The sequence below is a fragment of the Xiphophorus maculatus genome, chromosome 11 (assembly GCF_002775205.1).
Source record: "Xiphophorus maculatus strain JP 163 A chromosome 11, X_maculatus-5.0-male, whole genome shotgun sequence".
In the NCBI taxonomy this organism is placed as follows: domain Eukaryota; kingdom Metazoa; phylum Chordata; class Actinopteri; order Cyprinodontiformes; family Poeciliidae; genus Xiphophorus; species Xiphophorus maculatus.
The window spans coordinates 22797564-22820996 of record NC_036453.1 but is presented as its reverse complement, the minus strand read 5'-3'; the positions used below and the strand labels follow the sequence as shown (position 1 = coordinate 22820996).

Genomic DNA, 23433 nt, shown 5'->3' with positions numbered 1-23433 from the left:
TTTTGCTCTAACCTGGTCGGCTGTATGTTGTCATGTTGCTGTCACTGGTGCCGTTGCCATTATTGCAGCAGTTGATGCTGCAGTCCTTATGATTGGCACATGCGTTTGGCCAGTTGTCTGGCAGCCACAGCTGGTTTAGAGGCTCGCCCATGCTGAGAGGGACAGGCCTGCAACAAGGAAGATCACAGTGCTGTCAATCTAAAACCCACTGATATTGTTTATACAGAAGAACGGAGCTAGCAGCTCAGATGACTTTAGGCGTAGGAAGACATCTCCCCCTAGTGTTTCTGCAGGGTAACTGGCATTTCCTCTTTGAGACTTCATGTAACGCAATGGGACAAAAATATCAGTCACCTGCCAGCTCCGCACACAGCGTCTCCTCTTTGATATGCCACTGAGAAGACAAAAGCAAATAAAAAAAGAAGACATTCAACTTTGATAAAATAAAAGAGAATGTACCAACAGTGAAGACAGCCATGAAAGGCAGGTAAGATAGTGGAAAAAAAATGTGAAGTCAAGTCTGCACACTTCAATACACGCTTTTTTTTCTTTAATAAATTTTTGTTTATTTTCATTCTATTTACGGATTTCGGTACAGTAATTTAGTCAGAATAACCAATATTATTGTGCTGATAGACCAGGTTATGACTAGACAATCTACTGTGCACATTTATGTTATTCCTTGTGTAAAATGAGCTCCTTATAATTCTGATTACCTCTACTCATTTTATTTAGAAAAAACAAACATAAATCAGAAATCAATTTTCATCAGTTTGAACTTTAAAGCTTTAACTCAGAATTTCGAAAAGATCCTATTGGTTGCAGGAGCTGTTTTTTCTTTTTTTTTTTTCCTTTTAAGCTCGTCTGGCTCAGACTGGTTATTTGGGGATCAGAAATTAAAATTCGTATCACTTTCTGGTCAGTAAAAGCATCACATATGGCACTACCAGGTGACAATAATGCTTGTAGATGTTATCAGTTTACCCAGAAAATTTTTTAAAAAACATATTTATTTCCTAATCCTAAACAGAACTCAGATTAGGCTAAAACTGGCATCAACGGGTCGCCATCCAAAATAGGTATTGGAAGTTCGTCCCAAAATCCCAAGTCAGTGCATCTTTAGAATGAATAGGATCTAAAAAATATTATTCATCAGGCTATAAAGTACATACCTGTAGGTGTAAACGTAAAAGATGGGACTGTAAAGAAAAAAGAAGCAAGGAAAAAATTAGTAAAACCATAAAATAATTTTAAAAAATACCTACTCTATTATTAAAGATATAGACTGCTGAGTGCTCTGAACACATCATTTGATGTGTGCTCTTAAATATAAGCCATAAGCCTCTTCTGCCAAAGCTGCTTGTCTTTTCAATTTGAGTTTCCAGGTGAAGGTTAATGAAGGGGGCAGCCTGACAGACAGCAGAAACACTGTGGCAGATTTAAGCTTGGCAGCTTGACAGCTCTTTACCTCTAAACACTGTGGTGCACTGACAAAATGGCGCTCTACAAATATGTGATTAAAGGCCACTGAATGTCTACACAGCCTAGAATGCAAATATGTCAAAGGATGGTTAAACCAGAGACCATTTTCCCCTTTGACCTCATTTGCTTATTACCAGGAAGGTTTCCCTTAATATAATTGCAAAATGTCAGTGTTTGATGGCCACCCTAATTATAATATTATCCAATACAGGCACTCCAAATGGCAATATAATTTAATATCCTGAGTCTCTGCAAATTATTTTGTGAGCTGAAACAGTGAAAGAACACAGGAACACACCCTTCCGGATGCCAGTGTATGTGCTGCTGAGGCCACTCCTCTTCTTGCGATGACGGTACAGCCACACGCTGAAAATCATGAGGATGAGCCAGCAGGTGGCGCCAATGCCTGCGATAAAAGCCGGCTGCTTCACCACCTCTGAGATCTGGGACAAGGTGCCTCCTTTGTCACTGATGTCCATCATCTGGCCGGCAAAATCTGACCGATAAAAAGCAGGAGGACAGGCTTGAACATGAGTACATAAAAAGCTGCGTACATCAAAATAAAAATACAAACGTGAAAGCTATCCAGAAGTTATTGACAACTAAGTGGATTTTATATTTTAAAAAAATGAATGAAAGGAACAGAAACTTCAAACTAAATGCCACCTAGCAGTCTGCTGTCCTGTTCAGAGGGAACAATTACCTAATTGAAAGAACGCTACATCACTCTTGACTCCGGGCCCAGCACCGTTGCTTGCTGCAACTTCTACACTGTAGCGAATTCCTGGAGCCAGACTAGGAATGAGCACAGAGAAGGTTGACCCATCCACCGACTGATTCACATGGTAGCGGCTCTCGTTACCCAGGCACCAGATCTGTGGAAAACACAGCGAGAAGACGACAATGTTTGCCAGAGGGACACATTCAACAAACACAGTGAGACAAAATAATAATAATAAAAACAGAACAGATTTGAGCTGTGGTATTTTTAGACCTTGTATTCCTGAATGATTCCGTCCTCTCCCGCCTCTGGAGGTGGCTTCCAGGAAACAAGGACAGCAGTCCCATTGGCATCGCTCTTTGTGACTGTAACACCTTGGGGAGCTCTTCTCGGGGCTAAAACAGGAATACACACACTTGGCAACAGGCACATGAAGGAAGACTTAACTGGATATGGTTTTGCACTGAATAAAGCAATACGTCATTTCTCTATTGAAACAGAATCTTTTAATAACACAAATGTTTACTGAGCCTCGCAATAGTGTTCATACACATTGGACTTAATCACAATTTGTCACATTACAAGTAGAAACTGTAAGAGTATTTGTTACAATCATCGTACAAATAATCTGAATGTGTACACAACTTCTGATAAATAAACTTCAAGGTAATCATAATCATAACCATAACGTAGCAAGTATATATAACCCTCCAATATGTGATTTAATTGTGAACAAATGGCAAAACTGAGAGTAATTAACAAACTGGAGATCTAGCAGTAGATAAGGATAAAGAAGGCTTAGCCTGTGCTACCAGCATAGCCTGGTAGCACAGGCTAAGATGATAGCTTATGGTGCCATCTTAGCAGCACAGGCTAAAGTTAAATCTGTCTTCTGAAAAATGGAATGAGTGTGGCACGACTGTAAACCTACCAAAACACCTCAACTTAAAGGATTTATCAAAGAAACAGTCTCAAGGCCAATGGTAGGTCTGGAGGAGCTTAGGTAAGAACATCTGTTGACTTTGACACTTTTCGTTTCTCCCAATATCAGGTCTTTATGGAAAAGTGGCAAGAAGACAGTCATTGTTGAAATAATATCAGACGAAATCCTGTCTGCAGTTTCTCATGAGTCATGTAGGAGGGACAGTAGGCTGGAGACATACAGGCAGAGGTACTATGGAATAGTTTGGTTGGAAAATGTCTGTCTACAGACGCTCTCCATCCACTTCCACTGAGTACTGCAAGACGAATGGGCAAAAAATATCAGTCTTTAGACATCCAAGTATGTTAGCAACACACTTACAATCAATGGGAGTGGCTTTAATTGCAGCAAAATGTACTTCTATAAAATACTTTCTTTTAACTCACTTTTGAGATTTTTGTTTTACTTCCACTTCGCCATTTTATGTAACCCTGTGTTCGTCTATCACATAAAATCTGAAGAATGTTGAAGTTTTTTAGCTGCAATGTGTGAGAAAATTCAGGACCTATGAGTACTTTATAAGGCTCTGTAGCTCCAGCTGGACTTTCTCAAGTATATTTAAAGAAACTGTTCTAAAAAAAATTACCTTCTTCCAATGTCCTGACAACCTTCACCTCACTGTCAGCTCCTTGGAACTCATCAAAGAAAGGTCGCACTTTGAACTCATAGATGCATCCCTTCTTTAGCTGACTGATCACCACCCCGTCCTCCGGCAGGGCACGCACCTCCAGAACAGCCCACTGCGATTCCGGCTGCCCATGCTCCGCGGATACCCTGTAAAGCACCTTGTAGCCCTGGATGTAAGGGGACTGCTGTTCCACCTGGAACCATTCAATTCAAATAACGTTATTTATCCCCGAGAGGCAATTTTAAGGCACACGAATAGTATGAACAAACTCAAGAGTGATAGCTCAAACAATGAAATTCACACATCTTTATAAATATATAAATTAATAAGTACATCGTATAATAATAATGTGATCACACGGCCCTTTAAATGTAAACCAGTACAAGTCTTGGTTTGCGTTAAACATCCTGTAGGAAGAATGTATTAAAGCTTACTAACCCTACTTCTCCTATTAACTTCCACATATGAAATGTAAATTCTCTGTGCAAACCACAATCTGAGGTCATTAATAGTTTCCACTCAGCATGGTTTGAGAAAAACAAGCAAAAAGACAACTAAGCACTTTCCATTTAAACCACATGATTTTTGGCAAAGGGTGCCTGAAAGCATTTCTGAGCGGACACCCACACAGAAAAATGCTGCTGGCATAGTTGTATCTGTATGAAGCTAAACTCAATGTGTAACAAAGATCAATTCATTTGTTGCTGCACTAAACCAACTCTTTACCATTTTAGCAGCACAGAATGTCTAATAGAGTATATTTATAACTTCTTCCAACACAATGGACAATGCTGCTGACACTAACCACTACTTAGCCTCATATCTGTTGAAAGTGTAGTCGCTAATCTTTCACTAACTCTTATTTTCCAAGGCTGGCTATTAACCCAAAACAACAGATGTGTGTTTGTGTTTCGCCATGTTTGACTTTTTATCTCATTTATCTTAACTCTGGGAGCTGTGAGGGCATCTATCTGCAGAACAGCCAATATGATGAACTCACCATCCAGTGCACCCGGACAGCTGAAGATGACAGGACTGTTGGTGTGTGTAGGTGGATCACAACATCTCCCAGTTCTCTCTGGATGTGACGGTGGTCCACCCCCTGCATGGTGGAGGAGCTGTCTGCGTGTAGAACAAGGGAAAAACGTTAAACACTTAACATTTTCTCACGTTATACAGTAGAAGTGTGGGATTTTATGGTAAAGACCAATATAAAAAAAATAGGGCATGGCAATAAATTGGAAGGAAAACTTTAGATGGGTTTTCAGAACTTTTCACAAATAAAAATCTGAAAAGTATGATGTGTTCTGGGTTATATTGCTGCTGTCTTTGAAGGGAAGTTCAAGATCAGTCAGGTGTCTGTACATGGCACTTTTCCTACGGTGGCCCTGAAGTGCAAACCTTGCCCACAAACTCATTAAACACAAGTACAAATTTAAAAACACAACATATTCAAAATCACACCAACATCTAAAAGCACTACTGAATTATCTTTTTGATACAAAATTAATTAATAGAATTTAATAGATGTGAGTTAATGCTGCTGCACACTTGTGTACAGTAGGTGGCACTATGCACCTTGAATTTGTTTGCGATCTGCCATAATAGAAAAGAAGAAGAAGTAGTAACTGCTGTCCAATGATATTTTGAGTTGGGACATACTAAGAAGCTCAGCTTTGTTCTTTTTCACAGTTTGGGGGATTGGTCATATTGCTGTGAATGTCTGCCTGTCTATCTAAACAAAGACAGAGCAAACAACAAAATAATTTCCAGTTCGGAAATGAAAAGTGGTGTCGTGTTAGCTTTCCCACTGAGACTTACCTTTTTCGATTTGTTAAAGCCATTGTGTTTTCTTAATTTTAATTTTACTTAGTTACTGTTGTGTTTTCCTATTTTGTAGTTGTGTTCTTTTAATTTGTAATTGAGCTTAATTAATGTTGTGCTTTTAAATTTGTGGTTATGTTTAGTGATTTGTTCATGTGGTTTAAGCATTGCCACAGAGTCCTAATTGGACTTAGGTCTGGACTTTGACTAGAACATTATAACACCTAAATATGTCTTGAGAGGCGGAGTACAACCGGTCGCCAGTATATCAGAGGGCTTTAAACCACTGCAAATGTTACAAGTTAAATATGCAGTTGGTTGCACCAGATTTTATTTAGGGTTATCAGAACAAAGGGGTTTGAAATCAGAACAAAATTTTTATATTTTTATTTGTAAAAAGCTTTGAAAATGATGTATGATTTTACTGCCCCTTCACAACTTTGCGCTACTCTGTGTTGATGTCAAAAAATCAAACACATCAAACTTATTAGTTATAAAAATAAAAGGTTTAAAGAATTTGAATGTCCACTAATATCAAGTGAGTATCTGAAATGAAACGTTTCTGTGAAGTTTAAGGTGCTTCGTAGAAGTGAAGTGAAAATTGAGACCTTACACTTACCTTGAGTTCTGACTGAGTCAGAGATTAGACTGGGATCACTAAGGCCATAAATATTACTGGCTCTGACCATGAAGACATAAACAGCTCCAGGTTTCAGATTAGTCAGAACATAGGATTCAGTCTTCACATGCTCTGCTAAGGTCACCCATCTGTTTCCTAATGTATAACTGCAGAAAAACAAGGAGAAATCAAATCAGATACATACAACTTAAGACAACAAAATATGATGTGAATTCAAAACGAGCACATATATATCTAACCTGAATGCTTCAATTAAGTAGGATGTAGGCGTTACGCCAGGAATAGGGCTGGATTTCCATGACAGTGTGACAGACGTCCGGCTAACATTAGAAACTTCAGGTTTGGACGGAGCACCAGGAATCAGGTTGGAATCTTTTGGATGACCGGACTGGACAACAATGCCAAACTCTGCCACAGAAAGCGCAACAAATTTACTAAAATATGTAATTTACAGTAATCCTCAGGAGGAAGAATAAAATCCCTGTGTACGAATAAAACACCTTCCACTTGCAGATATGCGGTCCAGGAAGCCTCTCCACTTGGACTAGAAGCAACACACGTGTAGAATCCTGCATCACCCAGCTGACGAGGAAAGATTCAGGTTCACAGGTTAACCGGTTGACTTGGCGAAAAGCCTGGTCTTCACAATTGCTGTTGTGCTTTAGGAATTACCTTTGCATAGTGGATCTTCAGTGACCCTGTTTCTGTTAGGGACATCCGAGAATCCACTGGAGAGACCACTGTGCCGTCCTTCTTCCAGTGGACAGTGGGAGGCGGAGCGCCAACAGTTTGGCAACCCAGTACTGCCGTGCTGTCAACGGGAACCGTCTGATTGACGGGACCCTGCCGGATGACGGGAGGGGTGTGCTCTGATCCAGCTGTGAGAAAACGAAAAAATGGGAAAGGTGAAAAAAATGACTCAATGAGAATACCTCTCACATTGTACATTAAACACAGCAAAAACACATCTGACTAGAACAATGTATCTTATTCTCTTTAGAAAAATAAATGGACAAGGACTTAAGCAGGCTGTTATTTTTACCTCACAAAAACAAACAGACTGCTGAGTTGTTTATTTCAACTCATGTGCTAGATCTTTGGCTTTGAGACAGCAATACCATCATTTGTAACCAAACACTGAATCAAAAATGGTGTATTTGAATTTGTTGGGTTAGAGAGACTAGAAGAGCTTCACCAAACCTCTTCTACAGAATAACAAAAGTATGGAAAATGATGCTGAATATTTAAATGTCAATGCTATAGTTCAAGGGAACGAGTTTGTTCACCGAAAAAATACAATTCTCACTACCGTTGTTCAACATTCACACTTTGATCAAATAGGGAAAGAGAAAAGGGAAAACACAGAGACTGCTAACTGCTGGTCTATAACAAGAGTTTGATTTGTTTAAATATTTGAAAAAGAAGAATAGAAGGTCATGGTTAAGATATTAAACATCAACTGTGCCACATTAAAATTTTATCTTCTGCTCTTTTTCTCCTACATTCCCGTCTCCCTCTGTTCACTTTCAAAACAAAAGACCTAAAGAGGTAAAAAGCTAAAGTGCAGGTCATTAGAAATTGAGCTGATGCTCAAAAAAAGGTCAAAGTTATAAACAGAGAAAGCTATAAAAGTAAGAAAGATGAGACGAGGAAAAATAAAATGAAGTGGAGAGGAGGCAGAAAGAGATAAGATGTGAAAGATATTGGGAGGAAAATTGGTAAAGCAGGAGAACAATAGGCTTAGGTGGATGTGCAGGGTTTCGAGGAGAAAGAAATCAACTTTTCCCCTCCAGCGGAGGGCAACTAATCATTCATTGGGTAGAAGGTACTGCTGGAGCCGGATCCAATCATGACAGCAAAGCCCAACTAATAACAGTTCCACTTAGATAACAGAGCTCCCTCTCTCACACACATTTAAAAAGAAAAAAATGTGGGTGGGGGTGAAGGTTTAAGACAGCTAAATAAATAAAAAAATAAAAAAAACACTCCTGTTCCTCCTCCCGCCCCCACCACCAAAAAAAAGTGATGGAAAGATGCTTTGAAAAGCGCCCCAGGTAATGTGAGCCAGTTATTACCATACAAATGCACCTCTCCAGTTGGAGATGAAAGGAATGTGTTCGGATGGAGGGAATTTAGGCGAGAGAAGTACAAGTCAGGGAGCAGAACTATGACAAAAAAAAAAAAAAAAGTCGGCCATCATCCCTCTGTAAAAACGCCGCACACCTGCCGCGAGTAAAAACGGCTGTGACTGCGAACCCTGCACTTAATAACTCCACAAGTAGATCCATTTACTGTCTGTTGAAACCTGAAGCAATTATCTCCCATAAATATAATGCATGTACATTTCACCAAGTTACATGTATTGGTGTGCTCACGCAGGTGTGTAATTAGGGGTGTGAGCCTCCAAGCACAGATAAATTGGTTTTTCGAAAGCAATTAACACAGATATTTCATCATGTTGGATTTGGATTAGAGTCCCCTCCAAGCTCTTTACAGACTACCTATAAATGTCATCATATGTCAAAATCATCAGACTTCATTCGCAAACGTCTATGCTACTGTAGAACAAAGAAAAACAAAGTCAGCAATGTTCATAGGGATCTTACAATAGTTTGGAAGAAAGTACTCTGACCCTTACTTCTAGGGTTTCAGCTATCAGGACTTCATGTAAATAATTTGGTCTTGAGTCTCTTGAGTTTAATTCAAACTTGAAGTGTAGAATAATACACAAAATATTCTACAAACCCGTTGTTTATTAAACGTTGTTTGCTCTTGCATACAGATCCATTTTAACTGCATACAGTGATCTGGACTTCGTCTGGGACATTGCATTACCTTAAGATTTTTTATTTTATTTTTTCCCCCAACCATTCTGGTAGATTTGCTGCTATGTTTAGTTTTCACCAAAACAAGCTGCGCATAGGACATCTGATTCAGCTTTATTTGACCAAAGGACATTATTCCAGAAGTCTTGGGATCATGTTTGCTTTTTAAATAATAAGATTTTTGTATACTTGAGGTAAGGCAAGGCATGTTTATCTACGTATCGCTCCAGGAGGAAGGCTTTCCAGACTGCTTTACTGGCCATTGAAAGAAAGACAAAATAGCTAAATAACTAACTAAATAAATAAATAAATAAATAAGACATTCAAAAATTTGCTTAAAGCAGAACCATATACTTATAAACATTGCATGAACACAGATGTTGAAATACATATGTGATAGGCAAATTTGTATCCGAATGCAGATTGAAGTTCAGTTTTAAATTTTTAACTGATCCTACCACTTCAAACAAGCAAACAGTTTATTGGTCAAGTTCTTTAAACAAAACTTACTCTAACCTAAAACGTTATGAGTCTTGATTTAAAGAATTCAAAGGTTTCTGCACAGTTCAAATTGGCAGGGCGTTCGCTCCAGAGCTCAGGAGCATAAAAAAAAAGAAGGAAAAAAAATGTACATTGATAAGTTCTAGTCCAGGAAACACGGAGTAACCAGGTCTATGAAGACCTGAGGGGTCTGCATGCTTTGTAGTTGACAAGTAATGCAGAAATCTATATTCTCCATAGTGCTTTGAGGTTCAATTTAAATAGTGCTAGAACTTTATAATTTTGATAAAGCTCTGATAAGTAAAACCTAAAGTTTAAAAAAACACACTTTCTTTTCCAAGACCGTGTCAATCAATATTTTGCCGAAGTCATTAGGGAAAAAAAGGAGCTGCGAATCAAGAATCAGCAGACCGAAGCAAAAGTCGTCTCATTTGGCCTCTTTCTCCGTTACTCACCATCTGTAACTTCTAGCAGAGCTTTAGTAATGACACTGCCAGCTATGTTGAGAGCCTGGCAGATGTAGAAGCCCGCGTCAGAGCGCTGAACATCCGTAATGGTTAAGCTGCCCATTTGGGAGACAGACAGACGGCTGAAGGGCTGTGGCGGCTGGTAGGAGAACAGAAGACTCTGGAGAAGAGAGGCAAATCGCAGTTAGAAGCCCCCTCGTTATCTTTATTTACACCGAGGAGTGATTTAGTGGGATGGCAGAACAAGAGGGGGGTTGGGTCAGTCTCACCTCGCTGCCCTCCCTCTGCCAGAAAATGGCTGGCTGTGGGTTGCCCGTGGCTTCGCACTGGAAGGTGACCATCCTGCCTACTGACACCACCTGGTTCCTGGGGCGAACGGCGAAGGCGGGGGGCACTGCAGAAGAGTGGAAGCTCTAATTAATTGGCAGCCTAACACATTTTGATCATTCAGTGTTTTTAGAACATCCGTAAGTGCATATAAAATGCTCTCGTTTTTTTTCTTTTTTTACCCACACATATTATGCATTACATACTGTAGTGGTGGATGGAATAACAGTGACACAGGTTCATGATTTCCTGTTGCTGTCTGATGGTGGATGAGGGATGGAAGACAACTTACCCGTGTTGACTGGAAGAGAAGGAAGAAACAAAGAACAGTGGAATGAGTGATGCAGAACTTAACCATACAGCAACATCTTCTGACTGGATGACAACAAAATAATCCCCCTACCCCAAGCTTATTATTTTCCTTGAGTTATTTTAAGCATCTTCACATTCTTTTCACACCTGCCTTTGATTCTCATCCGTAGCATCTCTCACTTTTCCTTGACTATATCATGGTTTAAACTATTTCCTATGAATCTCCCATCATGTGCAGTCTCTTGTAAGAGTATGTACCCTGTAGGCTCTTGTGGTTGTAACGTGACAAAATGTGAGAATGTTCAATGTCTTTGTATCTAATGTATTTGAGGTTTTGTATGATAGACAAACCTAAGGTAGTGTGAAGTGGAAGGAAAATGTATAGCTTTAATAAAATTTTAGCTCTGGTCAGTGAGATTTGATGGAAAGCGTCATATTATAGACATCCCAGTAGGGATAATGTAGTAGAGAAATTTATCAAATGGTATCAGTCCCAAAATTTTCAGTTTTTGATTGGTAAAAAAAAAAAAAAAAAAAAGCAAAACGTAAAAATAAAAGAGCACACATTAACAATTGTGGTTGTACTGTGAGAAAATGTGAAAACGTTCAAGGGGTACAAATCATGTCGCAAGGCACAGTGTATGATTTTCTTTTCTTCTCTCCCTCAAGGTTAGGCCCTGCTATTTGCCAAGCCACAGTGGAAAATAGGAAATTGTTGTTAATCTTGCTTGTTTATATAAAGGCTAATTAATTGTTTTATTCTCAATTCATTCAATCTGCTTTGAAGTTGAATGTGTATGACTGTGTAAACATGTGAAAGGCCAGACTGAATGCACTTTAATCTAAGGCTGTCAGGTTTTGTTCTGTGGATTAGAGTGGAGTTGAAGATGGCATCCTGCCTTAGAAAGTTGCACTGACTTTTTAAACACATTACTGCCTTATACACGTACTGAAGCTTACATATACATTGTAGGATGTTTTTTTTTATCACTCTTGCTTGAATGAAAACATTAAAAAATGGTGATCTCATTCATTATTTTCCTTTGAAGATAAGACAAAAGCGGTAGTACATCCTTCATAAAAAGAAAAACATTGCACTCACCAGCTAACCTGTTCAATTACTTATTAACACAGCAAATCTGCCAGTCACATGGTAGCAAGCAAGTGCCTTTAGGCGTCCAGAATGGTGAATACGACTCGCTGAAGTTCAAAGTGAGCATCCAAATGGGAAGAAAGGGGATTTAAGTTACTTTGAACGTGGCACGGTTGCTATTGCCAGACAGCGTGCTCAGAGTAAACTGCTGATCCACTGCAACTTTCACACGCAACTGTCACTCGGGTTTACAGTTTTTCAAAAAACTGAAAATACAACAAGTTACAAAGGTACGTTGTTTGGACAAAAATATGTTGTCGTCAAAGGTCAGTGGAGAACGTGGAGATGATGCAGAGGCAACTCAAGCAAACACTAAATACAAACCAAAATGAGCAGAAAACACTGTTTAAAGGCACACAACACTATTAACCTTAAAGCAGATGGGCTACAACAGCAGAAGACCACATGAAGGTTGATGGCTGCTGAGCTCTTCTATTTAAACAAAGTATGAAATATGAGAACAATGATTGAAGTCATGGGATTAGTAAACATAGAGGCTAATTTAGATTAAAACTAATGATGACTTAAAGCTCTGAGAGATCAAAATTAATCACTGTTTCAGGAAGGAGACACAAAAACGTTTTAACTTCCCTAAAGGAACCTTCCTAATTTAAAACTCTGACTCCCAGGATTATCTCTTATTACTTAGTAGTTCTATTGCAAATTTATGAAAGGAACTTCTGCTGTGGCTCTAACTTAACCTAAAGTTTTATTTTCCATTTCATTATGAGACATCCATATATTTAGATACCTTGCTGCTCACTTGAATTATTAAGACTCTACTGATCTGTCACTTGGCTGCACCTCTTTCCTTCACCACAAAGAAAATCAGCTCCGGTACCCCTTGAAGCCTGTTTTTTGTTTTTTTTTTCTAAGGTTTGCAGAGAAAAGGGAAGAAAATGTAATTGGAACCATGCCACTTCCCAGCAAGCAACCACTGCTACCTTATCTTTAATTAAGTCCTACCGGCCTTGGTATATTTCACCCACAGCGACAAAGCAATGTGTTTAATTGAACGGGTCTATGAGCTGTCTTACTTCTCATTTTACATATCTGAAGGTGCCACTGAGGCAGAACAGCTCGGACCAAATGAATCTGTTTTCTTCTGGCCAGGTTAACGTTTCCTCAGACTCCCCGTAAACAAAGTGCTGCAATTTGCATCGCCTGTTAATGAGATGCAGAGAATGTTGCAGATTTTGTAGGAAACTAAAAAGAAGCAAATAAAATGTCCGTGCCGTGCTAAGAACAAGAGGGAGTGAGCTATCCGAGAGTCACTCCACTTTTGAACAAAAAAAAAACAACCTTTGTTGCTAAGCTTCTCAAGAGAAGGTGTTGGATATCTAATCTGACATTTGTACTGACCGTGTACAGTGAGGGTGGCAGATGCTTCAGATTTCCCGACCATATTCTCTGCCATACATGTGTAGGAGCCCTCATCTGGAGAGGCAACTTGGCGAACAATCAGAGTGTGGTCCTCCAGGATTTCAAATCTGTGGGCACAAAGACTCAAGAGATGAGACAAGAAGCTGAAAAACACCATGTGTGCGTTGTAATTTAAAAGTGGAGTGTTTCTGTACATCACCTGCCCTTAGGTAGGTCAGAGTCATCTTTCCTCCAGCGGACGGTGGGGACGGGGTCTCCTTGAACAACGCAGTGGAACTCCACGCTCTCGTCCGCCAGCAGCACCACGTTGCTGGGGCGCTTCACGAAGGTTGGCCGCTCTGAAGGGCAGAACAACAGGAAGAAGACACAGATATATCAACGCGATCATCAATCTCGCCACGGTATTTGTGGTGCCTGTGGAGAGGAGGCTGATCAGAGAAAAGAGGAATAAAGTGTGTCCACCACTTTCAGCAAATTATATTTTGACCAACATAAACGAAAAACATGAAAGGAAGCAACAAATTATGCACATTTAGAATGAAAGACATGAAAAAGGGAAATATACATTGTTGTTTTATTGTTTTTGGGGTTTTTTTGTTAAACGAACCATTTTATGTCTACATGCTACAACAAGTAGCAAATCAGTGACTAACACGGATGTTACTCTAGATATCTAGATGTGGTAAATATGATAGATTGGGGATTTGGTGCTAGATGGGCTAATGTGATTATTTTAGAAATGGCTGATTTATTACGATCATTCGCAGCCTTTTCTCATGTTTAAAGAAAAGTATCAGAAAAAGAGAACGCATGCAGTTATGCACATTATGTGGGCGACAGCGGACAGTGGAAACAGCAGAAAACCGTTTTCTGCTGTTTTCTGAGACAGCAGAGGGACAGAGGGAAACTATGCTAACAGGGTGAAATGTGCTAACTGCGGTATCCATGCCAATCCCATTTATGGCTAATAATACAAGTTGTAAAACACTATTTAAATTATGAATCTTTTCACTCCAGCTCTTTGGTGGTACTTTTTTTAATCACTCTCTCATACACATAGTGCAAAATTAATGATAGTTACTGGCTTTTTAAATGACATTTTCAATAAGTAATTTTCCATTGAATTGAATAACTTTTACTTTCCCCCAAAAGCTTTAAAATCAGGAGCAGCAACTTATTTTTCTTAAACTACAGTTATGCTATAAAAACCTTTAGTTCTGCTCCTCTCTAGTCTCGTAATGGAGATGTAGCAGCTCTACAAGGGACAGTGATATGAATTTATGTATGAAGGTATCATTCTGATATTTATGAAAGAGTGAACAATCATAAATGTAAGTATAACTGTGCACACAAATGCAGCAGCTTAGAGGGCAGGTGTCTGGTTTATTCATATTAGCTTATGAAACTCCAGAAGCAGCAACTGAAAGGAGCAGATCAGATCCCAACCTGGAAAGGAACACCAGTTGATTGAAGCTACAGATTTGTTGCAGGAAAAAAAAGCTTGTTTTTGACAAGATGAACTGAAAAGAACCCCTCCTGACCCCTCTAAGGGACAAAGGTGTACAGAAAATGGATGTATGGATGAACTGAAAAGAGAAAATTATGCTCACAGGGAAACGTGGTGAGAATATTCAAGCCCGGGTGCTACTCAGAGGTGAAAATCTCACCAAAAATGAAAAATAAAAAATGTTCTTCCTCGATCAAGCAGTGCTGGTCCTTCATTATTTAAAGACATGCTGCAACCCGTTGGTTTGGATCAATGCAGTGTAAGATCCATAGAGAGGAAAGATTATGAGCTATAAATGCACCTAAAGTTTGCAAGTAGTACCAGAAAAAACAGGAACAAGGATTGCTGACATTTGTCTACGAATAACTCACAGAATTTTTGTTTGTATGTTTGAGCTGATTTTTTAATTAAAGAAAGAAAATATAATCATTATTTATTCATTACTTGAGGAGTCCATAAATCCTACATGTGGTTTTGCAAGCAACCTCGTCCTTATTTGGCACAAAAAAAAAGAAGAAAAGTAACCAAACTGCCTTATCCGAACAACAGAAAAAGCAAAAGCCCTTCATGCAAATACCAGCCTATGTATTTGTCTTTTCAGCTGCTACATTTGTGCGTACAGCAGGTGTATGCTTCCCTACATCTGTTTTGCGGGATTACCTTTCCACCACCCATCAGGGACTCGGCAGCACTACAGCCACTACACTGCTACATCTACAAACTCACACCAAGGTCATCTAACCATTTGGCGCTGATAAGAGCTCTTCTGAGATGGAAAGTGTTAGTGAAAAATGGGGTTGAGAGACTGAGAATGGAGGGTGTGTTTAGGCATTAGAGCATGTAGAGAGTGTCAGAAGCACGGCTCCGTGGGGAGCTCTTACGCTGAAAGGGTCGTAACGTTGGATGCAGCGGGAGCAGACGTTCGGCACTTGTTTTGTGGGAAAACCTCTCCAACACTGCCAGACTGAGATGGCGGCATAATCAGCATAATTAACCGGTTATTACTATACCCCAGTGACAACAGTTTTATATAAAGTGGTCTGGCAAACCAAAGCAAGTGAGCTGTGAGGGGAGTTAGACTAAGTGAAGCAGTTAAAAAAAAACAAAAAAAAAACAGCTATAGTGGAATAACAAAGGAGTAAATACTACCTAGCACAGTGAGTACCGCGATCTCACTCTCCCTCTCCCCCACCATGTTGGTGGCGACGCAGATGTACTTCCCCGCGTCGCTCTTCCTGGTGTTGGTGATCATAAGCTTGCCGCTCCGGATCTGGAAGGGAGAAGCAGAGAACGACTGTTTGCACAGTTGTATTTACATGTCACGGGAGCGTGCGCGGCATCGGCGGATGTGGCATGTTTGTCGTGCATGTAATAATCGGTCTGCAAATTAAATTTGTGGCTAAGATCCGCAGCAGCTTCGATTCTCATTGTTACGCCATGTTTGCTTTCATGTAAGACGGCACCTGCATGCACACTCATCTTTGGCTAACTTCCTTTTGGAAAGAAAAAGGAATAAACAACTTTTTTTATGCACTTGATGGCATGACAGCGTAAAGAAAATCTGCACTGTCTTTCAAGCTCCACAGAAGGTCACCTATTATAAAATTACATAATTCATGCCCAGCACCGCACAAGAACCCTGGGAACAAAGAAGGGGGGCCTCTTTGTAGAGATGTTCCTTAGATGTTCTGTCAGCCTGCTTTGCCTTTCCAAACTTTTTACCCTTTCTTTGTGCATATCTATGCACACACACACCAACCCTTTCCTTACCCACAAGAGGCTAAAGATATGTGCTCTCTGCCACGCTGTTTTCAGCTGTTTTCAATACACTCCCACAAATGTCTTTATGTTGTTTTGAAAAAAAGAGCTGCTGCACTGATAGTCAGCAGCTAGCCAGTGTTAGAGGTGAAATGGCAGCAGCATTGAGTAGATACTGTAGATGGGAGAACACGCTGATCTTAAGACCTCGATACAAAAGACCAGATCTACTTTTTACATCCAGTCCTCTGAAACCTTCTCCAAGGAATCGGCTTCAATTATAAACCTTCAGCCAGACTATTATGCTTTTAGGGCTTCTTCTTTTCCCCACCTACACTCCGATTTGGAATCAAACTATTCATGTTTGCCTGCTAGTGCAAGGCGCGAAGCAGCTTTGGCATTTGTTAGCAAGGAGTCATGGGGGGGCCAAGGCCGCCTGCGGGGCCGCGTCCAAAAAGCAGGCGCTATATGCTACACAGCACCTGTCTTGGTGGGCGCTTTAAACCCACCACATAGCAGAGAGAATGCACCATTAAATTGCTGCTGGAAGGATGAAACCAGCAGCCTCTCAGTTATTAGTCAGTCTCCTTCAGGCTGGCCTGACATCGCAGCACTAGTGATTAGTCTTTTTTTAATGTCAATCTCTAGTAAACCAAAGGAGCTCAAGGTTAATGACTCTTTTTTTTTTTTGATTCAGCAGCCATTCTTCCTCCTGTTTGATTATCCTAAAATATATCCAAAATGCACAAAACATGTGAGAACATAGTATAAATGCTGGTAGTAAATACTTGGTAAATAATTAAAGTTCCGAGATGAAGCACTAATTGTCAACATATTCCAGGATCCATGACATGAACATCGATGCTGCTGGATTTGTGATTAATTTTTTAATTGTCTTTTTCATCACTTCAATTCAGTTCAGAATTATTTTACATATACCAAAGGCAAAATAAATTCTATTGTAAGTCACATCATCTTAGCCTCTTCAGGGTTGTAGTGATGGAGATGCTCTAGGTAGGAAGGATCTCTGGTAGCAGTCAGTCTCTCAATGAATCTGAAGAGGCCTCTGACTGAACAATGTTGATGTTTGAGAGATTTATGAATTCATGCCAATCGCCCAGTTTCTGGGCAGTAAGGACAATGTCTCGGGTAAAATTATCATCCAGCTAATCCACCTGTTTTTATTTTGTTACTTTTTTTTGTCTGACTGTGAAACTCCAGGCAGAGCGACGCTGGTCAATTATGGTCAATAAAAGATGTTTTTAAAAAAAAGATGCCTCCTTCTCTCGCAGATCTTCGGTTCTGCTCTGCGACCATTGAGCCTTCTTTTCAACTTCTCCGGGTTATGGCGCAGGTATTATTTCGGCTTTTATGAAGAACTGTGTGTCAAATATCTCTAGGAAAATGAAAATCACACTTTCTAAATCAAACTGGGAGCTGAGGACTTCTCAAGAACCAAAAAGTAATGTAGCTCAAAACAATGTTTATCTCACTAAAGTTGCTCACTCTTATTGCCTCTGTTCCACCATGTTTGCTGTAATAGCAGCTGTATTAACAATTCAAGCAAGTCAAGGGATTTCTTGACTGAAGGCTTCTTATTTTTCCACAATCTTCTATTTCTATCAATTGAATTTGTGGCAGAGACATAAATTATGTCTCTGTCACAAATTGAACAGTAAATCTCACTCTTATTGCCGTTTTAATCATAAATAAACTTTGGGAAGCTGATGTGCTTAAATGTATTGTTTGCATAAATCATATAAAGATCTGTTCAAACACCATTAGCCAAAAACTTATGTGTCAAAATTCTAAATATTACTGAACAAGATAACTATCTTCAAATTCCCATTATTAACTAAAAGCTCATAACAACATTGGAAGCAGCCACGAGTTTCTTGTGCACTTCTTTGGTTTCCGTGCAGCCGCTAATGTCTTTGAGTGAGCACCACTGAAAAAGACCAATTTCCAAACAGAAAAAAAGATGATTAGGGAGGACAGAGACGGGCGCGTGGAGAGTACAAAGCAAAAGGCAGCCTTTGTATTTCCCCTCTGTGAAGCCTCCCCCTTCCCGCAAGCTCTGATCTGGTCCTCTTCTTAAATCAGAGGTAGCTGCTCTGTCCATCACCATCCCCCAGAGAGCCTCTACCTGTCACTCTCCACCAACATGAGCTTTGAGTCTCTTCCTGCTGTCCGTATAAACAAATCTGAGGCGAGCGTGTGCATGAACAGTGTCAGACAAATCCAGAAATGAATTTTATTTTGCTTTCTGTGTCCTGTTCTTGAGTTAAATTGTTGTATTTTGCTACTATATTAAATTTTTCCTAAGTATATGTCAAATAAACTTTTTTTTTTTTACTTCTTTAAAGGGCTAATCTAACATAGTTGCATAATGTGTAATTATGTTAATTTTCCTCTTTTTGGATGTGTGTTAAAAAAAATATTTTGATGAGAGGTGAGCAAAACGAATAGCTGCTTTGTAGCAAAGTTTTGACCATATTGAGAGAAGTGGGCCATGTTTATGGACAGAGGAATGTGTATTACTGTGATGCGTTCGCCTCTGTCATCCAAGTTGGCGCCATCTCTCCTCCAGGAGATTGTGGGCTCAGGGTGTCCACGGGGGGGTTGGCACTCCAGCACTGCAGGCTCTCCAACGGCAACCATGACGTCAACGGGGTTCTGTCTGAAGTCGTCCCGCAAAACTGAAAAAAAACCGCACAGATATATTCAAATTTAAACAGAGAGGAGGTTATTACAGACATTGTTTTGGCTGGGGTTTTGTCAGACGCATGATGCAAAAAGAATTTCAATTTTGTCAGTATCTGACATTGCTATAACCAATAAGCTGTTTAGGGAATAATTGATCAATTTTAACCTCTGATCAATTGATATGGTGCATCCTAAGCTCCTTTTTATGAGTCTGGACACTTGTGAGACAGTTGTTTGCCTTACAGAAGAATGAAAGGATGCGCTTGAATATAGCTCATGAGAATAGTGGGATGCGGACGCTTCCCACTGCAGGAGGCTAAAAGCCACCACAGCAATTTATCATCTTTCCTCAATGAGTAGCCTGAGTGCTGAGAAAGCAGCCAGAGCTGAACCGGAGATGCGGCGAGCTTGCATCTATTCCAAAAGTGTGTTATTTTCAGTGGTTACAGGCAGCTCTCATCTCCACCATAAACAACAGGCACATCAAGGCCTTCACTGTGCAGCTTCCAGCTCCGCACATTTCAAGGAAGCTCAGGTTGGAGCTTCAAAATGTAACGTGGAACAGTTTGTCGGGATGGGAACACCTCCTTTTTCTTTGCATTCCGACTGAGAAGATTTCCTCACCTGATGAGGTGAGCGACATGTTCGGATGTAGACAACTGTGCATTGAGTGACTGCTGCTGAGCATTTCCCAGCTTTAAATTACAAGGCAGAGGGGAGGGCTCATATCCAGAACAAGCCGAGGGGAGCCAAAGCAGAGCAAGCAGAACAGCTAGTCGAGTCGAGCAGGGGTGAAAAGACAGGAAACAATGGGGAAAATGCATAATCACTCCCAGATGGTGGCAACCCACTCACCTCTGGCTACAAATTTCAATATATCACGGGGCAATAAGGTCAGAGATGCATGACGAGCAACGCAGCAATGGGAGAACAACTCAGAATGACCTTCTAATTGGAATTAGCGAATTAGGGCTTCTCTCTCCCGTGTTGGCCCTCCGATACACAGGACACCGCTGCGACTAACTGTCTACGTTTGACTGAAAGCCGATGGGAAACAGCTGTCGGACGACCCCCCCCCTCGACCCGCCCCACCTCGCCGCTGCCAACACCGCCGCGTTACATGATAAAAGACCCTCCTCGTGGGATGCGGAAACAAGGCTGAAGTTACCTCAGACAGGAAGAAGCCGAGACCATCGCAAGTCTGTGTACAAGAGCGTACGTATGTGCGCGTTGATTGATTGACTGATACCATCGCATAATTCCGAAGGCAATCAAGTTACACATCTGCTTTTGCTATTGTGTGAGGCCCAAATGTTTCTGTAGAATGTGAAAGCTTGGATTAGCTCCGAAAGGCCGTTTGTTAAAGATCTATTTTTGATGATAGTGCAGCACTTAGTGTAAGAGGAGAGGAAAGAGAGGCACGATTAAAGGCGGTGAGACCTTGGGATGGTTAGTGAAGAATGTTCTTGTGAGTGTGGGCTAGTGGTCGCACGTCATACTAATGGTTTCTAAGCACATAAAGAGAGACTGGGTGAACTGTATTAGTTGAACTGTTTATATTCATAAAAAGGAAACATGCATCTGCTTGAGAGAAAATTCTCAAATGTTCAAACCCTAAGCTATTCTGTACATTTTCGCTTTACTGTCTTTGACTTTACAGCTCAATGTTCACAAATTTAAATCCACGTTCATCTTGTTGTTATTCTGTTTCTTTTTTTGGCATATTTAAGATAAGGTTGTTTTTTTTTTTAAAAGGGAAGACTCAGTCACTGTAATTTTTTTTAATCTTATAAATCTGCATCTTATACTTTTGCACGTCATATTTTTGCGATTTTAAAAACCTGCTTGTTTAGCGCAAGCTTTTGCAACTCTCTCTGCTTTCTTTCCTCCCTCCATCTCATCCCCCTCAACCCCACAGATGAGAATCTCTCAGCCCACTTCAAAGCGTCCGCCCCTGGCCTCACCAGTCTGGATCTGACAGTGTCTGACTTGCTGTTAGTCCTCTAGAGCTTGAGCCCCGGCTTTAAAAAAAGGTCTACTGCAGCCAAGCTCCCAGTAATCCTTTCTGCAAAGTCCAATGGGGCTGAAAAGGAACACCATCATACCCCACAGACAGTGCATGTGGGGGTGCACTAACAGACTCCCTATGACACCATCACTGCAATGGGACAGGTAAGGGAATATCTGTACACTCCCTGCAGAAAAAAACCAACACTTTTTCAGCTTTTTTCCCCCCATTTTGACAGCTTTAATTTATCCAACTCTGATGCCTCATTCACCTTATAAATTTGGTATTGTAGATTCCGCTGCACATGGTTTTGGTGCAATTATCCTCCTACTCTGCTTCTAAGTCAACAGTAGTATTGCTTGAATGAAATGTGGGTGTTGAAAGTTACTGGCAAATTCACCACAAGCAAGAACCCAGCTGCGCGCGCTTTGGTGTCCACTCCACAGCATAGCAGCAGAATACAATAAAGGAGAGCTTCTCTGCATGGCTGATAAAGGAAGTTTTCTTTTCTTTTCTTTTCTCTCTTTGGAACAATAGAACTCCCTGGTCCCTTTGATTTATTGGACCCTATTTTATGTTATTTTAAAACATTAGAATGTCAAGCAACAAAACCACCGTTCTTTTTTATTACAATCAGCAAGACTTATTATTACCATAATCAGTGGCAACAAACTATGCAACCACAGACTTGTGATGTGTTCTGCACAATTATGTTAAGATAAAAGACGCAGTGTTTTTATTCATTTCTGAAGGTTTTCAGTAGGAATCTTGTTTCTATAAAAGCCCATAGAAGCATGAATTAGATGTAAGAGGTGCATCGTTGCATAAAAGATGGCCAGTGTTGTTTCAATATAGATGAAGTCAGGTTCTTTGGTCATAAAGGTCAGTGCATTATATTAAAAACTCACGCTTTTCTGAAGTCTTTCAGCCAGAATTGATAAACTATCAATGAAATGTTCCCACAACTGAATTGCTTCAGCAACCAATACCAGATCATAGGCAGCAAAAAAGACATTCCCAAAGAACACAGGAATGGCTGGAATAAACATGTAAATGTGATGATGCAGCAGTAATCCTTTCTTAAGCTGTGAATTTTCCCCTTTTTCCATTATTTTTTGAGTCAGGCTTCATCGACCTTCATTATGCTTCCATGTTGTAAATAGCATAAAAGCACAAAGAAGGCTTAAAGTTGATTTTGCATTGCCTTTAGGTCAGCAACTGTGGTCTATATGTAATGTAATATTAAATGTATATGTATATGTATGCATATACTGTATGTAATAATCCCTACCTGGGTCATGGTGATTATTCCACAGCTTAGGCGGAGTAATCTAATGATAGGCTACTATTAGTTGGACAATCCACAAATTTGGCTTTTGCCAAGAAGAAATCTATTGTTGAAAGAAAACCATGAGATTAAAATGTTTTGTATGGTTACCATACACACAAACCCACATCACTGTCACTCTAGTATCAGCCCAGGGACAACCGTCACCAAGCCCAGCTCCATTGTTGCCAACCAAAAGTGAGCAGCCCTACATCCGAAGAAGGACTGTTCTATGGAATACTGATTCATCAACTGGAAACCTTCCTTTTCAAGGGGGCTGAATACTTTTGCAAAGCACAGTACAAGTAAATACACATTCTAAGTCAGTGGAATACCCCAATCAACATGGAGAATACATGTCCACACACTTCAAAATGATGAGCTGCCAAATTTACTCCAAATACCTTAAGGTCACATTTTGTTTTCATAAAGCCTAAAATCCAAACATAAGCTGCACAACTGAATTCAGCAATGAGTTGTCAGACTGAAGGTTGTGACAGCATTTTTATAGCTAATGGCTTTACAAGAGCACTGAGGGTTGTTTCTGACAGTTCTATAGTCCTGACTGAAAGACGAACCTGAATCTGGTTGAGTGATCATGTCCACAAGTTCAACTGGAAAAAGCATCACCGTGCTGTTTCAGTGAATTTTTGGTGCGCGCCTCCTTCATTTGTCAATAGTTCATCCGAGTTAAAAAACACACAGCCAATTGTCAAAGGAATCTCTGTGTTTAACACACTTAATCTTATAGTTCTGTATATTTGTAGAAAGTGCGGGCGGAAAAACTGCAGGAGAAAAAAATTTTCATCAAGGAGGAGTGAATGCTGCAAATCTGCTGACTTTCTGTAGACAGAAAACTGGTTTTATCCAATTTAAATAATA

The 23433-nt window shown here is 40.1% G+C and overlaps 1 protein-coding gene across 3 annotated transcripts in view; it reads right to left on the bottom strand.

Annotated features, from left to right (window-relative positions):
* Positions 1-23433, bottom strand: part of LOC102221836 (roundabout homolog 1-like) — a 102781-nt gene that overhangs the window by 5946 nt on the left and 73402 nt on the right. For 2 of the 3 annotated variants that reach the window (XM_023342033.1, XM_023342035.1), the window contains 19 exons: positions 19052-19209; positions 15902-16022; positions 13445-13583; positions 13225-13352; positions 10690-10698; positions 10340-10464; positions 10059-10230; positions 6950-7155; positions 6778-6859; positions 6517-6685; positions 6257-6423; positions 4814-4935; positions 3772-4006; positions 2477-2598; positions 2186-2357; positions 1781-1978; positions 1173-1199; positions 355-394; positions 13-167 (listed from right to left, as the gene is read on the bottom strand). In XM_023342033.1, the coding sequence (XP_023197801.1) occupies positions 13-167; positions 355-394; positions 1173-1199; positions 1781-1978; positions 2186-2357; positions 2477-2598; positions 3772-4006; positions 4814-4935; positions 6257-6423; positions 6517-6685; positions 6778-6859; positions 6950-7155; positions 10059-10230; positions 10340-10464; positions 10690-10698; positions 13225-13352; positions 13445-13583; positions 15902-16022; positions 19052-19209 (2547 nt within the window). The remainder of the gene's footprint in view (positions 1-12; positions 168-354; positions 395-1172; positions 1200-1780; positions 1979-2185; positions 2358-2476; positions 2599-3771; positions 4007-4813; positions 4936-6256; positions 6424-6516; positions 6686-6777; positions 6860-6949; positions 7156-10058; positions 10231-10339; positions 10465-10689; positions 10699-13224; positions 13353-13444; positions 13584-15901; positions 16023-19051; positions 19210-23433) is intronic. The other variant, XM_023342034.1, reaches the window with a different exon arrangement.